Source organism: Halichoerus grypus, chromosome 3, assembly GCF_964656455.1.
Source record: "Halichoerus grypus chromosome 3, mHalGry1.hap1.1, whole genome shotgun sequence".
Classification (NCBI taxonomy): domain Eukaryota; kingdom Metazoa; phylum Chordata; class Mammalia; order Carnivora; family Phocidae; genus Halichoerus; species Halichoerus grypus.
In genome coordinates, this window is record NC_135714.1 from 133,518,073 (window position 1) to 133,538,420 (window position 20,348).

General features: G+C 35.9%; 2 protein-coding genes across 3 annotated transcripts in view; one reads left to right on the top strand and one right to left on the bottom strand.

Annotated features, from left to right (window-relative positions):
* Positions 1 to 1,643: 1,643 nt before the first annotated feature.
* Positions 1,644 to 19,586, top strand: TDO2 (tryptophan 2,3-dioxygenase). 2 transcript variants are annotated; one of them, XM_078069347.1, is made up of 12 exons: positions 1,644 to 1,762; positions 1,967 to 2,072; positions 3,539 to 3,665; positions 5,884 to 5,954; positions 7,357 to 7,484; positions 8,745 to 8,931; positions 10,216 to 10,323; positions 13,418 to 13,529; positions 14,942 to 14,999; positions 16,615 to 16,694; positions 17,446 to 17,536; positions 19,268 to 19,586. In XM_078069347.1, the coding sequence occupies exons 1-12, from the start codon at positions 1,671 to 1,673 to the stop codon at positions 19,419 to 19,421; spliced, it is 1,314 nt and encodes a 437-aa protein (XP_077925473.1). In that variant the 5' UTR covers positions 1,644 to 1,670; the 3' UTR covers positions 19,422 to 19,586. The 2 variants fall into 2 exon arrangements, with proteins under 2 accessions (XP_077925473.1, XP_035928112.1); XM_036072219.2 differs by having other exon boundaries at positions 3,575 to 3,665.
* The window catches only part of CTSO (cathepsin O), a 28,327-nt gene continuing 26,034 nt past the window's right edge, over positions 18,056 to 20,348 (bottom strand). Inside the window, exon 8 of the mRNA XM_078069348.1 lies at positions 18,056 to 20,216. Coding sequence (XP_077925474.1) covers positions 20,107 to 20,216 — 110 coding nt within the window. The 3' untranslated portion in view covers positions 18,056 to 20,106. The remainder of the gene's footprint in view (positions 20,217 to 20,348) is intronic.

Here is a 20,348-nt window from a genome sequence, read left to right on the forward strand (position 1 = left end):
AAGAAGAAGAAGAAGAAGAAGAAGAAGAAGAAGAAGAAGAAGAAGAAGGAGAAGAAGAAGAAGAAAATGAGGAGGAGGAGGGGGAGGGGGAAGAAGGAAGAGGGAGGGGGAAGAAGGAGGAGGAGAAGAATAGAAAACCATGTTGCTTCGAAAATATCTAATTTTTCTAATTTGTAGTGAAAAGAACATTTCCTCATTTCTTTCACTAGTATGATCACCAATAAGGGAAGAACACTTCTCAGCCCAAAAGGCTTAAAGACAGTAGAATAAATTATTTAGCTGTATTCTTTGTAAACACATACCTAGCTGAACAATGATGTGGGGAAAGAGGAGCTATTAATCATTTTTCTGCTCCCAGACACCATGGGCCAGGACGCTAAGGACAGTGACCCCACCTGTCCCGCACAACCCCCTACCCGCTGTGTGAGCCAGGCCAGCAGTACCTGTAAAAACCCCAAGGGAACATGAGGGGTGCAGGGTATGGTTTTGATGATTTCCCAGTCCTCTTACAACACGGCAATTTCATGTGGTCTAACCTTCTGTAAAACTGCAGGAAACGTGGTCATGTATTAAGAATTTCATAAAGGGGCACCTGGGTGGCTCAGTCCTTAAGCGTCTGCCTTCGGCTCAGGTCATGATCCCGGCGTCCTGGGATCGAGCCCCACATCGGGCTCCCTGCTCATGGGGAGCCTGCTTCTCCCTCTCCCACTCCCCCTGCTTGTGTTCCCTCTCTCGCTGTGTCTCTCTCTGTCAAATAAATAAGTAAATAAATCTTAAAAAAAAAAAAGAATTTCGTAAAATTAGGATTTTAGGGTGGATCAGGATCTTCAAAATTATGATCCGTTTTGAACACCCTCATTTCTTTTGGTGAGGTAGTTGATACTTAGAGACGTTAAATCACCTTTCCCCATAGTGCATTTGTCCATGGCAGAGCCAAGACTAGAACTTCAGTTAAGAACTGAGACCAATAAATATGTGTTCTAGGAAAAAATACTTTATCACTGACGTTGTCCAGAATTGTGGGCCCTTTATTATTGTTCTTACATTACCTACAAAGGACCCCAGTGTGGATGACTCCCACGATCCCATAATTGCTGCGCTACAGGTAAACAGTAAATGAATAATGGGCATGTAAGTTCCAATACAATACAGTAGCCCAGCTGCTGCTAATTAGATGAGATTTAGGCCAGAAGAAGAGTAAAAATGAGATGGAAATGGGATTTGTGCACGTACCCTGACTCCGTCACACTCCAGGTCAGCTTTTGGCTTAGCAGTTACAAGAATATCCAACTCTGAGACTGAGAGAATAAATATTTGTTTTTTTACAAGCTCATTATGTTGTATATCCTAACACTATGCCAAATGTGTCCTCAGAATAGAATAATTAAAGGTCATTTTTTAAATTTGACCTCCATTGATTTATTTAATGTTTGTTATTTTGAATATAAAAGCAAAACTTAGCTAGTCAAATGATTTGGTCTGGCAGAATACTACTTTTTTTTTTTTTAATCAAACTGTTCCCAACACAGATCCTCTCCAAAGTTTACAGAGTTCAGCTTCTGTACCAATTGAAATGAGAACCTAGCTAAGAGCACACAGAGAGGGCTGATTGGCTGGTGAAGAGAAAGCAGGATATATAAAAGGCAGCTGTAGAACATCTGGGAAGGTCAATGATATCATCCGTCCAGAGTCAAACCTCAGAGCTTATCGGACAGGGCGTTTTCACAATGAGTGGGTGCCCATTTTTAGGAAACAACTTTGGGTGAGTATTTACCTCTCTTTGAAGGATGGTCAGGCTCTTAGAAATGCCAACTGAATTTCAAAAGCATTCAAAATTGCCATCCTTCTTCTCTTGTTAAAAATCTCCTTTAAAATCCATTAGCGAGAGAATTTTGATCACTCATATTATTAGTTATTATGTTTTCTCAAGATCTCCTGTTTTACTCCTCCCTTATTGAATCTGTAGATGTGCTTTTAAAAATTTATCCATAGAAGGCAATGAAGAAGACAAATCACAAACCGGTGTGAATAGAGCCAGCAAAGGAGGACTTCTCTATGGAAACTACCTGCATGTAAGTCATAGAGTGCTCAGCTTCCATGGTTAGGTGCTAAATTCTGCGAAGTGACATTTTCATGTTTTGGGGTTTTTTTTGTTTTTTGTTTTTGTTTTTACTTTTTTTCTCAGTCACCAAAAAGTTTTCTGGACATAAAGACGCAAATGTATGCTTTTTCAACTTTTGTTAGCACAATTCAGGAGACTCCTCCATGAAAATTCACGTCTCTGACAGAGGTACGGTACAAGCAGGGTGCAGAATCTTGAGCAGAAGAACGTAAATGATAAGATAAGGTGTAGATAACTGGCAGGCATTGCACAACTTGTGTAAATAGGACATGGTCTCTAATATCCCAGCCTAGATAATTGTAAATGTATCCAGAAAAATGTATTTTTTAAATCCCTTATTGTAAAGTAGAAAAGTTGAAGACACATGTTTTCTTGAAATCATTAGTAAATGAAAGAGGGATATTACAAATGCACTATTTGGAGGTAATAAATATGGCCTGTTTGTCTTCTATATATATATATATATATATATTTAAGGATTTTATTTATTTATTTGACAGAGAGAGACACAGCAAGAGCAGGAACACAAGCAGGGGGAGTGGGAGAGGGAGAAGCAGGCTTCCCACCGAGCAGGGAGCCTGATGCGGGGCTCAATCCCAGGACCCTGGGATCATGACCTGAGCCGAAGGCAGACGCTTAACGACTGAGCCACTCAGGCGCCCCTGTCTTCTATATACTGAGCCACTCAGGCGCCACTTTTTAAGAAGTGAAATGTTTAGAGCCTTTGATACTTTCATTGATGGGTTTCTAAGAGTGAGCTGATAAAGAATGTTAAGATCTTCTTAGAATAGGCTCTTTGGGGATAAAAGAGTAGAAGATAAACAGTGAGCCAAGTAAGTTACCAAGCTTTTATCATACTTATTTCAAGAGATAGAAAGGATGCGATTTCTCATTGAGTGCAATAGTACTTGTTATGATAGAATCCTACCCAATGTAAGTTCTTCTGAAGAGAATAAAAATCATAAATTTAACTCATTCTTTATGATTAAGACTCATAATTGTTTAAAAAACAATAGTTGCTTCTAAAGAATTTGGGGATTTTTTTTCGATATTATATTCTACTTCTTATTAAAATTGATAAAAAAACAAGTTTTATAACTTCAAAATTAATCTTTCTTTTTTAAAATCTTTTCTTAGCTTTATTGAGATATAATTGAAGTATAACACTGTAAATTTAAGGTATATAACATGGTAATTTGACACACTTATGTATTGCAAAATGATTACTACCATAATATTAACTAACATATGCATTGTATCACATAATTACCATTTCTTTTTTGTGGTGAGGATATTTAAGACCTATTCTCTTAGCAACTTTTAAGAATATAATAGTTTATTTGCTATAATCACTATGGTATACGTTAGATACCCATAACTTATCCATCTTATAACTGTAAGTTTATACAAAATTAGTCTTTCTTTTTTGTTTGTTTGTTTGTGTGTTTAAAGTTGGAAAAGGTTTTGAATGCACAGGAACTTCAAAGTGAAATAAAAGGAAATAAAATCCATGATGAACATCTTTTTATCATAACTCATCAAGGTAAGGTGCACAAAAGGTTTGATAGTAACTATTCCACAGGCATTTCCCAACAATAATGAGGAAAGCTACAATGCTTTTAACTATAAGATGGTGAAAGATCAAGGAATCACCTACCTTAGAAATGCTTGAGAATATTTTGCTGCCAGATAAATTTTCATAAGGCATCCCTCTAGAATTTATAACAGTCTTCTTTATGTTACTTCACTGCTAACTGGATCAGGTAGGACTTTAGCTCCTTCTTAAATCCAAGGGAACTTTCTATCTCTTGGAATTCACAAAGAATTTACAAGATAAAATGTTACTATTTTTCAACTTGGAACTTTAAAAAACTATTTTCAAGGGATATGTGGGTGGCTCAGTTGGTTGAGTGACTGACTCTTGATTTCAGCTTAGGTCATGATCTCAGGGTTGTGGGATGGAGCCCCACATCAGGCTACTTGCTGAACGGGGAGTCTGCTGGAGATTCTCTCTCTCCCCCTTTCTCTGCCCACCCCCTGTAAAATAAATAAATAAATAAATAAATAAATAAATGTTTTAAAAAATAAATAAATAAAATAAAAAACTCTTTTCAAGAAATAAACACTCAAATTTATTGTGACTTTACATAATCGTATATAGATCTGCTACTAAACAGAAAAGTAAAATTTTTTTAAAGAGTGCACTTATTCTCTCCAGACTTCTTACCTCTGGGCAGTGGTTTTTAACGTAGGAATTCATGACTTCAGGAGTTTAGAAAGTCCCTGAACTCATTGAAATTGTATGCAAAATTTCATGAATATGTGTCTTAAAGAGGTCCGTGACCCCAAAATATTAAGATTTACTCTAAGATTGTTGGTGCCATAATAGTGTCCTCTGTCTGACCAGATCCAGTGATTCATACTTGTCAGTGCTCCACTTCTAGACAGGTTTTCTTTCCCTACCAGTTCTTTGTGTCTTTTCCTCAAATTGTTGTTTGCTTCACTGACTGAAATGATCAACTCCTTAGAGTAAAAAAATAAAGATGGAAAATAATTGAGTTGATGTGTTACCTCTCCTGTTTTCATGTTTACATTTTTATTGGTGATTTAGGCCAAGACAAAAATCAATAGAAAAGGAATCGTGGCAGGGGAGCACAGATTTGGAATGAGAAAATGGTTTAGAATCCCATCTCCACCACTCTAAATTGTGTGACCTTGGTCAGGTTTCTTGACCAGTAATTCTATTTCTCCATCTGTAAAATGGAGACAGTTATTTTATCTTCTCATTCATGGAGTTCTTGTGAAGATGAAATGAGCTAATGTGCCTTGAGCACTTAGCCCAAGTATAGCACAAGATAAGTATACAACAAATGGGAGCTATCATAATTTGATAGGGAGATTGTCCTTCCATCCTTCAGTTATGGCATGGGGTCAGTGGGTCATGGAACTAGCCACACAAAGTTAAACTTGAATTAAAAGATACAGAAACTGATTAATAAACATTTGATTTGCTCTTGGTCCAAATATGAAAATTAGAATCCCTAGAAGTCTCCTTAGATGTAATTTCAAATTATAATTTGATTCTCTATGTAGTACAGAAACATAGACTTTACCCATACAATAGCTCCAAATAGAATGCGCCAGATAGCTCCAAGATTTTTGATATTCTATGCTCATCTAATGACTACGCTGGCTATTTAGTTCATTTATTCATAAAATAATCACCCAATGTTTATCTTATGCCAAGCATTGTGTTATGTACTGAGGGAAGTAGATGAATATAATGAAGTTTTGGACTATTCACAAGCTTGTCCTCCCCATAATATTCCAAGCCTCCAGAAAACAAAATTTTCTCATATTCATCAGGTTAGTGACTATTAATGTCTCAGTTTATAGATGGAGATGAGTATCACTTCTGCTTTCCCATATGCCTCCAACTTCCACACAGGAAGTTAGAATTAGATTATGTGCTATATCTTAAAAGACCTAGACAATTCATTTGTTGAAAGAAATCAAAATAATAATAATGAATATGAAGCATATAGATAACATGGCTGGCAGAGTAAAACATTCAATGAAAGAAGGCTATTATAACATTATCACTAATATTTGTTTATAGCATAAATATAAGGCTATATTGGTATTTATTATTTTAAAATTACATTTTATTTCTTTTTCAATGTGTTAACCATGTCTTTCATGTAATTATGGTCAAAAAGACTCCCATACCTTTGAATTGACAATGATTTCTCTCATTGCAGCTTATGAACTCTGGTTTAAGCAAATCCTCTGGGAATTAGATTCCGTTCGAGAGATCTTTCAGAATGGCCATGTGAGTTCTTATGTCCCAATATTGGATTTATACTTTTTTTTGAGAATGTAGAATATTGTTAATTAGAAAAACTTACACCAAATGATGGGATTATTGCTTAATGGAAATATTTTAAAAACCCTTCCGAGTGGACAAGAGTGTAGTCATACTTTCCCAGTGCCTCTACTACCTTAGAGCTACACATTGCTTTCAGGTTCCTTTCAAATTTCAGTTTCAGGTCCCTTGTTGAGAACTCAATTTTTTTTTTTTTGCCCTTAAAGTAAGTTGTTATATATGGTGGTAGATTGCCAAGATAGCTAATATAGACCCTTTAACTAATAGGTACCAGAATTGTATTTCTTTCTTTTGTGTGTGTGTGTGTGTGTGTGTGTGTGTGTGTGTGTTTTCTTTAAAGATTTTATTTCTAATGAATATTTGCTATGGGAAGATGGGAACAATGATGAGGAAAGTGAAACAAGAAGAGAGAGGAGGTAGGAAGAGAGTAGTAGAAGAAAGAAAAAGAGAATGCCTGGGTGGCACAGTAGGTTAAGGGTCTGCTTTCTGCTCAGGTCATGATCCCAGGGTCCTGGACTGGAGCCCCCCCCACCCCCAATCAGGGTTCCCTGCTCAGTGGGGGGTCTACTTCTCCCTCTGCCTCTTCCCTCTCCCTGCTCATGTTCTTTCTTTCCTCTCTTGCTCTCACTCCCTTTCACTCTCTAAAATAAATAAATAAATCTTAAAAGAAAGAAGAAGAAGGAGAAAGAAAAAGAAGAGAGGAGGAGGAGGGGAAAACGGAGGGAAGGGCTGGGGAGGATCAAGCGTGGGAGGAGAGCAGAGCAGAGCATGAGGTGGTTGCAGAAGTCTGAATTGCACTTCCCCACCTCACACCCTCTTCCTGCTCCCATGTACCTCTCCCAAACAGCACACATCCTAGTCCCCCTGCCTCTGAGCCCCTGCTCCATGACAACTCGGCACACACAATACTCTTCTTACACATGTGAATACCATTCCCATTTATGTTAATGGCAAGTTTGGGGCTCTCCGTAAAAAGGAGATTTATCCAGGTGTTACTTAATCCTCACCCAGAAGTTTCCATGTTTCCTTGAACTTTATTCCTCGAAGCAAACTAAAAGAGAGAAATTTACTTTGACATCAGTGGTCGTTGTGTTCCAAAATTGACCTCTCACTTGCTTCCATATAATTTTCTATTTTTAAAGAAAGAGAGATGATTCTGATTTTGCAGACAATCTCTGCACACAACTTAGAGTGGCTACTAATTCAATACATCTTATGGCAAATTTTAATTCCCATGTTCCTCTTTAAAATAGAGAAAGTCAATAGGAGTACTTTGTTGTTGATAGGCTATTTTGTATCTTCTAGAAATCAGAATTGATGACCCGATGTTTCATTTCTCAACCATCAGGTCAGGGATGAAAGGAACATGCTGAAGGTTGTCACTCGGATGCACCGGGTGGCGGTGATTCTGAAACTACTGGTGCAGCAGTTTTCCGTTCTGGAAACCATGACGGCCTTGGACTTCAACGACTTCAGGTGTGGACCCGTGGCTTTGTAGGAAGGCAGTGGCGTTTGCCCTTTCTTTCCGGTGGGGTAAAAGGGGAACGTGTGTGCTGTGTAAGGAACCTGTTCCACTACAAACTCGCCGGAGTCTTAATCACAAAGCATTTGAGAAGTTGTAAAAATATGTCCTCACTCACTTGTACATACAAACATAATGTGATCGATTAATTTCAATTCATTGTCGTGTGCCCTGTTTTTATCTAAAAAGGATTTTACGCTTGATCTTAGCCAAAAGGCCAAGAAGCCATTAAAAAGAATTTTAGACAACTTATCAAAATGGCTAACACAACTGACATGACACCTGTAGCTAAATTTTAAAAAATTGCAAGCTAAAAATAGAAGAGAAACAAGAGTTGACAGGAAGCCTGTCAGCAAAAGTGTCGGTTTAAGTTATGGATTGAACTATAAATGTTAGCTCTGCATTTCCAGGCAGCCAAAGCCATACGTATATTTTTTAAAAAAGCTTTTTTCATACCAAAATTGGAGAAGGGATTTTCTTAAGAACATCTGGTGCATTTAATGTTGTAATAGGCAGTGTCTCCACCATGCGTGACAGTCAAAGAGAAATGTAGTAAAATTCCTCTGTGGTGGTTTTAAAAAAATTGAAGTCTTAAAACCAATTAGATGAAGGAAGCTTAGAAGGATCTAAGAGTTTGGGTGGTTGTGGGGTGGGAGTAATAACATTTTTTGATTGCCTATTTTGTGTGAGGCAATATCTCATTTGTTTCACTGGTAATATCTCATTGTGCTCATAGTGATACTAGATAGTGAGATCAATGATGATATCCAAGAGTACAAATTTTAGGAGGGATTGAATAATATCTATAAAGAATCTTTTAGCACTATGGAATAAGAAATATCACTCAATGGCCACGTGTCTTTATCTCAGGAAAAAATTAGTACACAAACACATAAACATATATCTGTATATATGTATGTGTGTGTATATGTACATACGTATGCACATTCATATATGACATTTCCCAAACTATATACACATTCCATCTTTAAATTGATTAATCGACAGCAACAATGATGTTTAGGGAGCTCAATTTTCTTTCTTCGGTAAGGTCAAATCACAGGTCTCTCTCGGCAGTTTTGTGTCCCTGTACTTGGTGATATCTAAGAGAGTAAAACTGATGACCTCTCACAACGGAAGAAACCATTACAGTGATTTACAATGTCAACCCCTCTCTTCTTTCTCTTCTCTTGCCTTCCTCCATTTATTCGCAGAGAGTATTTATCTCCAGCATCAGGCTTCCAGAGTTTGCAATTCCGACTCTTAGAAAACAAGATTGGTGTCCTTCAGAGTTTGAGGGTCCCTTACAACAGAAGACATTATCGTGATAACTTCAAAGGAGAAGATAATGAACTGCTACTTAAGTCGGAGCAGGAGAAAACACTGCTGCAGCTAGTGGAGGTACATGCTCGAATATTATCTTTAAAGTCTAACTCCCCTCGTCTTGTTAATTTAGCTTCTGTTAGACTAAAATTCTAAAACTCGAGCGTTTTGTCACATTCATTGTAAATAAGAACAGAAAGAATTTATAAAAATACTTAAACTCGACTAATTAAAATATTTAAAATATAAAGAACTCCTTTGAGAATTTCAAAAATATTTATATAATCAGCTATGTTAATATTTAATAACCTCATCTTATAAAACAATTCTTTTAAACAAGCCTACTAAACAACATTTAATTAGCTGATTTTTAAGTTGAGTGTAGTTAATTATTCAGTGAGCTTTACTTCTTTAAGGTATTCCATTATTGAACAGTTCCACAAGTTGTGTATTTTTCTCAATTAAACTAAATTACTAAGAGTATAGTCCTGAGAATTTGTTCCCTTCATATCTTAATTCACTACGAGCCTATAAAAGGTCTTGAGGGATTATTGTTTCCTCATAAGGAAATTATTAAATAAAGATTACATGGTCTTGATCTCCTTCACAAGCGTTTTATTTTTTTTCTTTGCAAATTAAAATTTTCTTTTAGGGACTTATACTCTGCACACTAATCCCCTTGATATTGTAAATGTGGATTTAGGTTAATATATTGTACATAATGCCAAAAACAGTTCATAAAGATAAGGGGAGAAAGAATCACAAAGCTAATTTCAAAACCAAAGAATAGGTTAAATGAGAATCCACAGAAATGCATGAATTTTGTTTCATTTTTACATTAAAATTCTTGTATATGTTCACTATGCTGGAATTAAAGTAAATTAAAAAAAGTCTTGTGGACTTTTAAAATAATTGAGTAATTAGTTGATTTCAAAGTTGCGAAGTATACCATGCTCCAATATTTAGAAGAGATCATATCTTATGCATGTAGTAATTCCTTCAGCTCCTCAGCCATAAGGTGTTTTGAAAATAAACCAGAAGTCTTCATTCAAACAACATTTAGATATGTTCATAGATTTATAGAACAAAGTTGGGATTTCTCTAGTAATATATTTCTTAACAAATAAAGATTAAATATTATCAATATGATTGCTTTAAAGATTAAGAAGTGAAATATAATAAATGGCTATTCTTTACATGAAGAAATTGAAGGGAAAGAGAAAATATTTATACACAAAAAATTTATGACATATGTTTCTCAAAATTAAGAAAATCTCCTGTTTCAAGTTCAGAGACGTTAGGAATAATGTATTTTACATAATTTAAATGTTACAATTTATTTACTTAAAAAAAACACTTCAGGCATGGCTGGAAAGAACACCAGGTTTAGAACCACACGGATTTAACTTCTGGGGAAAGTTTGAAAAGAACACTGTCAAGGGCCTGGAAGAAGAATTCACAAGAATTCAGGTATTTATGATGCCATAAGTAAATATAAGTTTATTACGGATGAAGTATTGAGAATTTTATATAACAAATCTCCAATTTTCTCTTAAACTTTCACTTTTCTTATGTTCTTTTTCTTTCACAAATGAGTCGACAAGAAATATATTACATAATTGATTTTATTTTATTTATGTACAATAAAAATTAAATTAAGAAGTTCATTATAGACAAGATTTTGGTTTTGATAAATATATCGGGTTAATAGACCTTTTTATTTCTATTAAAAATTTCATATCATGACCAATTCTATACAGAAGTAGGCTCACAAAAGACCAGTCAACCAAATATATTTAACCATATAATTTTCCCTGGGCTCATGTATATTTGCAGGGCCCTTCCTATATTGGCTCTCAGTTCAAATTTCTTTCATCTTAAGAAAGATATTGTGGAGGGGCGCCTGGGTGGCTCAGTTGGTTAAGTGGCTGCCTTCAGCTCAGGTCATGATCCCAGGGTCCTGGGATCGAGCCCCGCATCGGGCTCCCTGCTCAGTGGGGAGCCTGCTTCTCCCTCTCCCCCTGCCTGCCTCTCTGCTTACTTGTGCTCTCTTTCTATCTCTCTGTCAAATAAATAAATAAAATCTTAAAAAAAAAAAAGAAAGATATTGTTGATTCTTCATTTCCCATCCTCTCTTCGTGACTACATTTCTTGAAAGAATTGTTTCAATTCTGTATCTGGAGAGTCTGTATCGGCTAGTGCTTAAAGCAGGAACTTTGAAGTCACACTTCAAGTCCCACCTTCACCTCTTAATGACTGACATTGAACTTCTTCTGTTACCTAACCTCCTTTTGCTTCACTTTCACCTATGGTAAAATAGAAAATAAGAGTATCTTCCTTTAGGACTATTATGAACATTAAATTAGATGAATATCTATAAGGTATTTAGAACGTGGTTAGTGTATTTCTTTATCTCTCATCTAATCCCCAACCCAAACCAGTCTGTCTTCTTGTCCCATCATTCACAGATGGCCTCCAGGTATATAAATCCAATGGCCATTTTCATTTTACTTCATTTCCTAGTGGCATTCAATAATGACTACTTATTCTTTCTTGAGTATTTTTTCCCATTGGATTTGGTACGACGTTGTCTTCCTTTAATTCTCTGGCCCTTATTGTCTTGATTTGTCCCCTTTACGGGCTCATTTTTCTTCTCAGACAGATAAGTGGTAGGATTTCACAATGCATTGGCTTAGACACTTTGTATTCTCTCTGTACTCTCACCACATGAACTCATTTATACCCACTGTTTCAATATGTACTTATATACCAATAACTCTCAAACATTCATCTCCAGCATAGATAGCTCTTTAAATTTCAAATTAAATATTTCACACCCTACTTTATGATTTCCTCCTGGTCCTCTCAAAAACTTAATGATAAAACCAAACTTAAAAAAATTCCCTTTTCCTTCCACGCTCATATCAACTCAGTCTTCTACAAATTGAAGAAATTTTTCCCTTACAAACCATCTAGTTTGTCAAGTCTGAAATGTACAATTGATCCTTGGCACCTCCCTCTCCCTCAGTCACTTCTTCAACTTATCACCAAATCCTACCAATTTTACCTTCTAAATAGCTCTCAGGTACCTCCATTTTATCTACCACCTTCAATCAAATGCAAACTGCTCTTGTTTTCCACTTGGTCCCATAATTTTTCTCAACTATCCTACACTTCTCCCCAGTATGACTCTATTCTAATTTATTTTGCATACTGCAGTTTGAGCAATCTTCTCAAAATGCAGATCTGATCACATTTTGCTTTTGCATAAAACCTGTTTATGTCTCCTTATTGTTTTTAAAATAAAGATAAAAACTTTTAACATAGTCTTCAAGGTGATTCATGATCTCATGTGGCCCAGCCATATTGAATTTCTTTAAGATGAATTTAGTTCTTCAAATTTATCACCACAAAATCTTTTTTATATGTTATTCTCTGGGCTTGGAATATTCTTCCCCAGGTAACTCCTTCCATTCTTCAGGTCTTGGCTCAAGGAGAACTTCTTCAGAAAGATCTCCCCCTGGGTTGCCTGGGTGGCGCAGTCTGTTGAGAGTCCGACTCTTGATTTAGGTTTGGGTTGTGATCTCAGGATACTGGGATTGGGCTCCCTGCTCAGCGGGGAGTCTGCTTGAGATTCTCTCCCTCTCCCTCTGCGCCTCCAATCGTGCTCTCTCTCTCTCTCTTTCTTTCTCTAAAATAAATAAATATATCTTAAAAAAAAAAAAGATCTCCCCCCACTCCCTGACTACTGTAAGTTATTATGGCATTATACTGCTCCTGTTTTCTACTGTCCATGCTTGCAATGTAATGTCTAGGTGATTATTTGTTCAATGTCTTATTCCCACCAGATGATATACTGCATGAGATCAGGGAACTCAATTTTTGCTCACAATTTTATCTCTATCACCTTAGCATGACATTTACTAAATAAATAAATAATTAATTGACAATAATGTGCATACAAGTTCTCACCACATGAGTGATTGTTCAGACAAACTGAAAATAATTGACTTAACTGATTTTTACTTCAGCTCAATTGAGTTGTAAGTAAAGCATTTGTAGTAGGCAGAAGTATAAGAATTTCCTTAAATGAGTCAATAGATATCAAATGAATAAATATCTGAGGGTGGTAAATGTCTAAGAAATTATACTTACAGAATATAAATAGAGTTAATAGTTTTTCTGACTGGAAATTCTTAACTTTTCCTAAGTAGAATTACTTTACTTCCTGTCTTAAAAAATTGCTGCCTAAAATTAGACCATTATCAGTCACTTGTAGTTATCCCCAGTTTTGCCCATCTGAGCCCATTTCTCATGATATTTATGAAAATAACATTTGAAACTAACAAATCATGTAAACTTAAATTAAAGGGTAAGACCAGTGAGTGTGAGGAAAACCCATCTCATAAGCCATAATTTCCAAGTTGTATTATTAGATGATATGGTAAATATTCCAACTACAACCTTTCTGCTCCTGGTGAGTCTGTTTTTTACAAGAGATGTTTTCCGAAATAAGATTCTATGATCTCTCTTGGGGGATATTAATGTGATATTTTCCCCCAAGGCTAAGGAAGAGTCAGAGGAAAAAGAGGAACAAATGGCTGAATTTCGGAAACAAAAAGAGGTGTTACTCTCCTTATTTGATGAGAAACGTCATGAACATCTCTATAGTAAAGGTGAGTATTTTTTCTAAGGGTCCTTTCCCTGGGAGGTATGATTGTGAGATCAAAATATCAAACCTTACGTGGGGGAAATAAAATGAAAATTTATATTGCACTCATAGAAACAAGAACTGGGTTAATTTTATCTGTTATAACCTTATGTGGTAAGTTTACATGCCCAATTTATCTCAAAGACATTGTAGTCAGAAGCTTTCATAATATGTGTCCAACGTGCAGGAGACCAGGAGAAACCGAATATGATTTTGCAATTTAGTTCACAATGTAATAGGGAGAGAAATGAAGACAAGCAGTGTAATTGGAAACAGCACAGTGATATAGAGGAGAGTAATAAGTATTGTGAAGGCAAGGATGGCTTTGCAGAGGAAATCAGTTTCCCAAGCAGACCAGGGAAAGCACATATGTAGACTTTCTGGCATAATTAATGTTGGGCTATTATTTTCTGAAGTTCATTGACCAGTATCATCAATACCTTCCTTATTTAACTCTTCATTTATATGTTTGAAATTTTTGTGTTCATTTGTATTTGCAATTTTTATTACAAAGTACTTGTAAATCTTTTGCAAATGAGAAGCAAAAATTAATTTTTATGACATAGGTACAAGGCATAGCAGTATATGAAATTAATATGAAATGCTACAAACTTAAAGGTTTTTAGTCTCATTTTCTTTTCTTTTTAAAGACATGTCTTTTATTTTTATTTCAAATAAAATAAAAAAGGAGAGCCTGCTTCTCCCTTTGTCTTATATAAAATAAAATTTTATTTCATTCCGATTATTTATTTATTTATTTGACAGAGAGAGAGCACAAGCAGAGGGAACAGCAGAGGGAGAGGGTGAAGCAGTCCTCCCGCTGAGCCGGGAGGACCCCGGGATCATGACCTGAAGGCAGCCGCTTAACCAACTGAGCCACCCAGGCGTCCCTAGTCTCAGTTTTCTATAAAACCTCTGTAAAGATAGCAAAATCTTGTTTTTCTGCAAATAGAGCAAAGCCTTTTAATAGAACACACATATGAGATTTTATATAATGATGGTACTCCTTGAAGCCAAGTGATTTTAAGTAATTTTAAGTGAATTAGAAAAAATATATTTTAGTATGGAAGTTAAGTATTTTCTATATCAAGTTTTCCTAGCATGATACTTAAAGGTTTTGAAAATTTAAAATGCGTATATTTATATTTTAAATGCATATATATTATATAAAGTGTGCAAAAATAAAATGTGTATATATATATATTTGAAGTATATATATATATTAGTTTGCTTTTTGAAATCTAAGGAATAAAGAATTTAAACTAAAACATTGTTTTCTAAAAACATGTAAAACTTAATTATTTAAGGTGATGTTGCCAAATTACTATGACTGCCCTACATTCCTCATTAAATTGAAACTCGCTGTGTATCTTGCAGGTGAAAGACGACTGTCATACAGAGCACTTCAGGGGGCCTTGATGATATATTTTTACAGGTAAAAGCAAATTAGAAGAGTAGAACAGAAGTTGAGCAGTGGGTACAGATCATATATCAGATATAAAGCTTATAAATTGCAATCATAGTTTTAAAAAGTCATTCAGTTTTGGAGGGAAGCTTAGAAAATAATTGTGAAGGTTAATTAGTTTTTGTCTTTTAGATAGTAAGAGTATAACTTTATCCCTATAGTGGGTAAAAATATACATATACATACCCACTAATTAATTAAAAATCCTTTTTATTAAATTCTACAGTATATTATATGACATTAAATGTCTTAAATGGCCAAAGTTTAATCTACCTCAGAAACTGTCATAAAATGTCTTCTGTCATTAAACAATGTTATAGTTATTTTTATTTTATGAAATTAAAAAAAAGTGGATAAAGTGAAAGCACTTTTATAAACTGTTGTCCTCTTTATTCTGCAATTTCAAGTAAAATTGTCCTCACTGTCTAAAGTGTGAGAGGTGTCCCTTACTCCCACTCCATGTGTATGAAGGCCTCATCTTCATGTTTCATAAATTAAATGTATCAGACAATAGAAAGCACACTAGCAAACATTAAAAACAAAACCAAAAACAAAACCTCTGTTTACTGGACCTCTTACTTGTATTTACTTGATTTTTTTAATCTTCTCAAATTCCAGGGTGCCTGGGTGACTGAGTCGGTTAAGCATCTGCCTTCAGTTCAGGTCATGATCCCAGGGTCCTGGGATCGAGCCCTGAGTCAGTAGGGAGCCTGCTTCTCCCTCTACCCCTCCCCCTGGCTCATGACCTCTCTCTCTCAAATAAATAAAATCTTAAAAAATAATCTCAAATTCATTTCTTCAGAAACATCAACAAAATGTTTTGACTTTTTTCCTAAAATCCTACTCAAAGTATGCCTCTCAGGTTTATGTATCTGAAGCACAAAATGTACTGAGAGTGTTGAATGAATAGATGAAGAAAGGAAAAAAAAATAGGTATTAGAGGAAATAAAAAGCGGTTTTTGTTTTTGTTTTAATATCTTTGCCTAGAAGAAGTTTTAATATCTTTTGCCTAAAAGAAGCTGGTGAATCTGAGGTAGAGTATATGTCTACCTTTTTTTTTTAATTTTAAAGATTTATTTGTTTATTTGAGAGAGAGAGCAAGAGAGCACGCGTGCACACATGCATGCACGAGTTGGGGGCAGGGGCGGGGGGAGGGGCGGGGGGAGAAAGAATCTCAAGCCGACTGGGCGCCCAGCGTGGAGCCAGATGCAGGGCCTGATCTCAGGACTCTGAGATCATGACCTGAGCTGAAACCAAGAGTCCGAGGCTTAACCGACGGAGCCACCCAGGTGCCCCTATGTCTACCTTTTAATGAGAATCAATGTTAGGCATGATTCTGGTTGGTTACTTCACGTATATTTCATGGAATACTCTAGACCCTTCACACAAATGCTATAAGCTGAGTAGTAGTATCTTCATTTTTGAGATGAAGAAACAGACTGAGAGAGTAATTCAGGGCTGCTACAGCTCTTAAGGGGCAAAGTTGACATTTGTTTCCAGAGCCAACTGATTGTAAAACTCATGCCCTTCTGAACACACTGGATTTGCTTCAGTAGATTTCTTTTTATTATTATTTCTTCTTTAGGGAAGAGCCTAGATTCCAGGTGCCTTTTCAGTTGCTGACTTCTCTCATGGACATAGACACACTCATGACTAAATGGAGATGTAAGTCTCCCCACACCTTCCAGCACCACCACCTCAACCCTGATAATCCTTCTTCCCCATCCTATTCCTTTACTCCTTTTCTCCATCTGTCTGCTCCCCTTCCCACTATCCTTTCTTTCCTCTTTTGTGTGTGAATGAGTTGTTTTTTTTAAATCAACCCAATAATTATTCTCACCCAGGGCTATTTACCCATTATACACAGCAAGCAGAGTGCCTAGGGCCCAGATTACCTTTGGGGGCCCATGAAAATGTTTTATTTAATAATCAGAAGAAAAAATTACCTTTAGATTAAATAGAATGTCTTAATATATAACCATAACTTATTCATCCTTATGCCAATACAATTTTAAAATATAATTTTATATATATATATATGTATATGTGTGTGTGTATATATATATATATATATATATTTTTTTTTTTTTCTTTAAGTGGAGGAAGAGACCCATGAAGGCAAAGGCGGTGAGGGCTTGTGAAAGTCATAATGAGGCCCTACTCTTCCCCTATTGTGTTCACAGGCTAGTCCATCATTATGTTTGATGGAGTCATATGCACTTAGCCTGAACCAAGTGGGGTGCCAGGCAACCCACTTGTCTCATCTGGCTCTCACATGCAAACCTTCCATATGGCTAAGGGATAAGGTGTGAACCTTTTCTTAGAAGCAATAATCATTACCAACCCCTTGTTTTTAGAAAATTGTGGAACTAATGGCAGAAAAATATCCATGGAGTTAATTTGTGTGTTTGCCTAGATAACCATGTGTGCATGGTGCACAGAATGCTGGGCAGCAAAGCTGGCACTGGTGGGTCCTCTGGCTATCAGTACCTGCGCTCAACAGTGAGGTAAGATGGGGGAAAGTCACCTGTTTTTCTTGCTGGAAGTCACCGATTCTTGGTTTCTGTGCATTATCTAGGAAATGTGATTTATACTTGTTCCGATCTGAACTGCTGAAACTGGTTAGATTAAGGTATTCCTATTAGAGAGGTCATTGTAAAAATCCTTAGTTCTGGAACTTCATCATGTTGATCCTGAGATGAAAAAGGGCATGGTACCTGTGGTCGCACCACCTGCGAGGATGGGCGGGTACCTGTGGTTGCACCGCCTGTGAGGATGTGAGGGAGTTCATCCAAGTAGGAACATTTTCAACGCATTCTGGCTCAAGTTTGGACTAGATTCAAACAGTTATCATTCATTCCACTAACGTCCTCTTGCCTGGGTGAATGACACAGCTGAAAAATAGTTTCTTACTTCCTGGTATGACTCTTTTATAAAAACTACTTCCATCTACTTCAGAGAGTGCCCAGAGTGTTTACAAGGAAAGGGGTCAACATTTATTTAGCACTTAAAACATGCTAGAGAGATTTATAGGACATTTGTGTTTTTAATTTATTTAATGTTCCCAACAATATAGATGGACACAGAGATAGATACATACATATGGAAATGAGGAAACCTACAAGGCCCCTGGGGAAGGGAGGGTCAGCTCAAGAACAAACTAGATTTTCACAGTCTCCAAAATTCTTCATATTGTACATGGTTTTCATCCCTACTCTTACTACCAGATTGACAGTTATAAGACACACGGGTTCAATTTTTCAGCCTTTTAATAAATTTTCTTTTCCCTAGGAACAAACTCTAGACTAAACAATTTATAAAATTCATTGGTTTAAATTTTCACAGTCATCACATATTTTTTCTTTCCCTGGGGATAAATTCTGTTAGCATGAAACAGTAAATGATTGTACCACATGGACATACACATCAGTGGCTGGTGGGAATAATGAACACATAAAACATTTCTAGTGTGTGCCATTACCTCATGAAGTCTTCACAAAGACCTGGTCAGAGGAAAGGGGTGTAGTTTTTATTTTCCAGAGTTAGGAACCAAGACACTGAGGTTTAGACAACTTGTCCAAGTTCACACGAGTTGCAAGTCACAGAGCAGAATTTGAACTCTCATTCGACCTCAAAGGCAAATGCTCTTCCGCTATAAAGCTGCAACGGTTCAAACAGTTGACTAACACACACAAGAGTGATTGTAAATGCTAAAACCACAGTTATAGACATTTACTATGAATCTAAGTTGGCATTTCAATTTATTAATCCATTCATGTCGGTTACTTAACAGCTACTTTGTAGGTGGGAAATATTTTCTAATGAACAACTAAGAATTTTGTATGCTTAAATTTTTTTTTTATTTTGCATACCATCCTTTAAAAGTCAGAAATAAGAACACACCCTTATTTTTATGAAGGTAGCATGACAATCATAAGACTCCAGGTTTTAATCTGAACCAGCCTGATCAGGATCAATGAAACATATAATACTGTTTTATGGGCATGAACTTTGAATGTGGAGTGAAAAGGAGGGGATCTTAATGCTTATATTCCTTAACTCCTTAATATTACATATGTAATATGCACAAAATGTAATAGATAATGTATAACAAGGCATAATATTAAATACTAATTATGGCAAAAAATCATTATCTGAGAAACGAAATTTTTTGATGAAACATTTTAAATATTTCATGTCAATAAATCTATACCATCTGTATATTTGTGTTTTTCCAGTGACAGGTACAAGGTATTTGTAGATTTATTTAATCTTTCCACATATCTGGTTCCCCGACACTGGATACCGAAGATGAACCCAATTATTCACAAGTTCCTTTACACGGCTGAATACTGTGACAGCTCTTACTTCAGCAGTGATGAATCAGATTAAAATCATCTGCAAAAATCTATGAAGACATCGATTTCTCAGCCTGCATTTTTTAAATTTTTCTACGAATTTTCATGATACACAAAGAGTCCTACTGTAATATATGTATATACATAGATAAGCACTGTGGTGCTCTGACTCAATCCTGTAAATAATTTTATTGACTCATTTTTGTGATAATAGAAGACTAAACATTAAGATAGGCAATCAATTGAATTGTAACATTGTACATAGAAGATTTTCTTATTAAAAACTCAGTGTCCCCTGATACTTACCTTAATATAACCATTTAACACAATCATTATCTCGTTTCATACTTTAATGAGCTTGTAAACTTCAGCTACTTCAAATATTTTACGCAATAAAATGTGTCATTCTGTACAAAGACTTACACAATCAAAAAATTTAAGAAATAATAAGAATTAGTCTATTTTCCATATATTGTTTTGGAAACATTGCTCGTCTTTATTGGGACTCTTGATGACCAATGACAGAAATCTACCTGAAGTTTGCCTAGAAGGGACTTGCTGGACAATTCCACTAGCTCAAACAATTGAGAGGAGCCTGGGGATGGATCCAGTGCATGGAATATTATATTCCTGGAAGACTTTGAGGATCCTTTGTGTCTCATCTCTTCTTTCCTGTAGGTGTTGGCTTTATTCTTCCCTGCTGTAGGCCAGCTCCTTGCTCAGGCGAGGTCCCAGCTTCCAGCAGCTCTGGACCAGAAAGTCAAAGGTGCTCTTCCCTGCTCTGGGAGGCAGTCAATGCAGGATTGAAGTTGGAAAGAGTGATAGTTCCCTCAATTGAAGAATGTTGTTTCCAAAAGAGAGGAGGAGAAAACACACTAAACAGTGATTTACTTCATTTCTAATAACAAGTTATTAGATTCAGAGTTTAGATCAGACAGGAGTTTTATTCTTCTTTTTCTAG

Excerpts from the sequence above, each read along its gene's own strand:
- TDO2 (XM_078069347.1), top strand. The coding sequence starts at position 1,671 with ATGATATCATCCGTCCAGAGTCAAACCTCAGAGCTTATCGGACAGGGC. Across the intron at positions 7,485-8,744 it reads TTGGACTTCAACGACTTCAG|AGAGTATTTATCTCCAGCAT; the intron begins GTGTGGACCCGT and ends ATTTATTCGCAG. Across the intron at positions 15,000-16,614 it reads TTGATGATATATTTTTACAG|GGAAGAGCCTAGATTCCAGG; the intron begins GTAAAAGCAAAT and ends TTTCTTCTTTAG.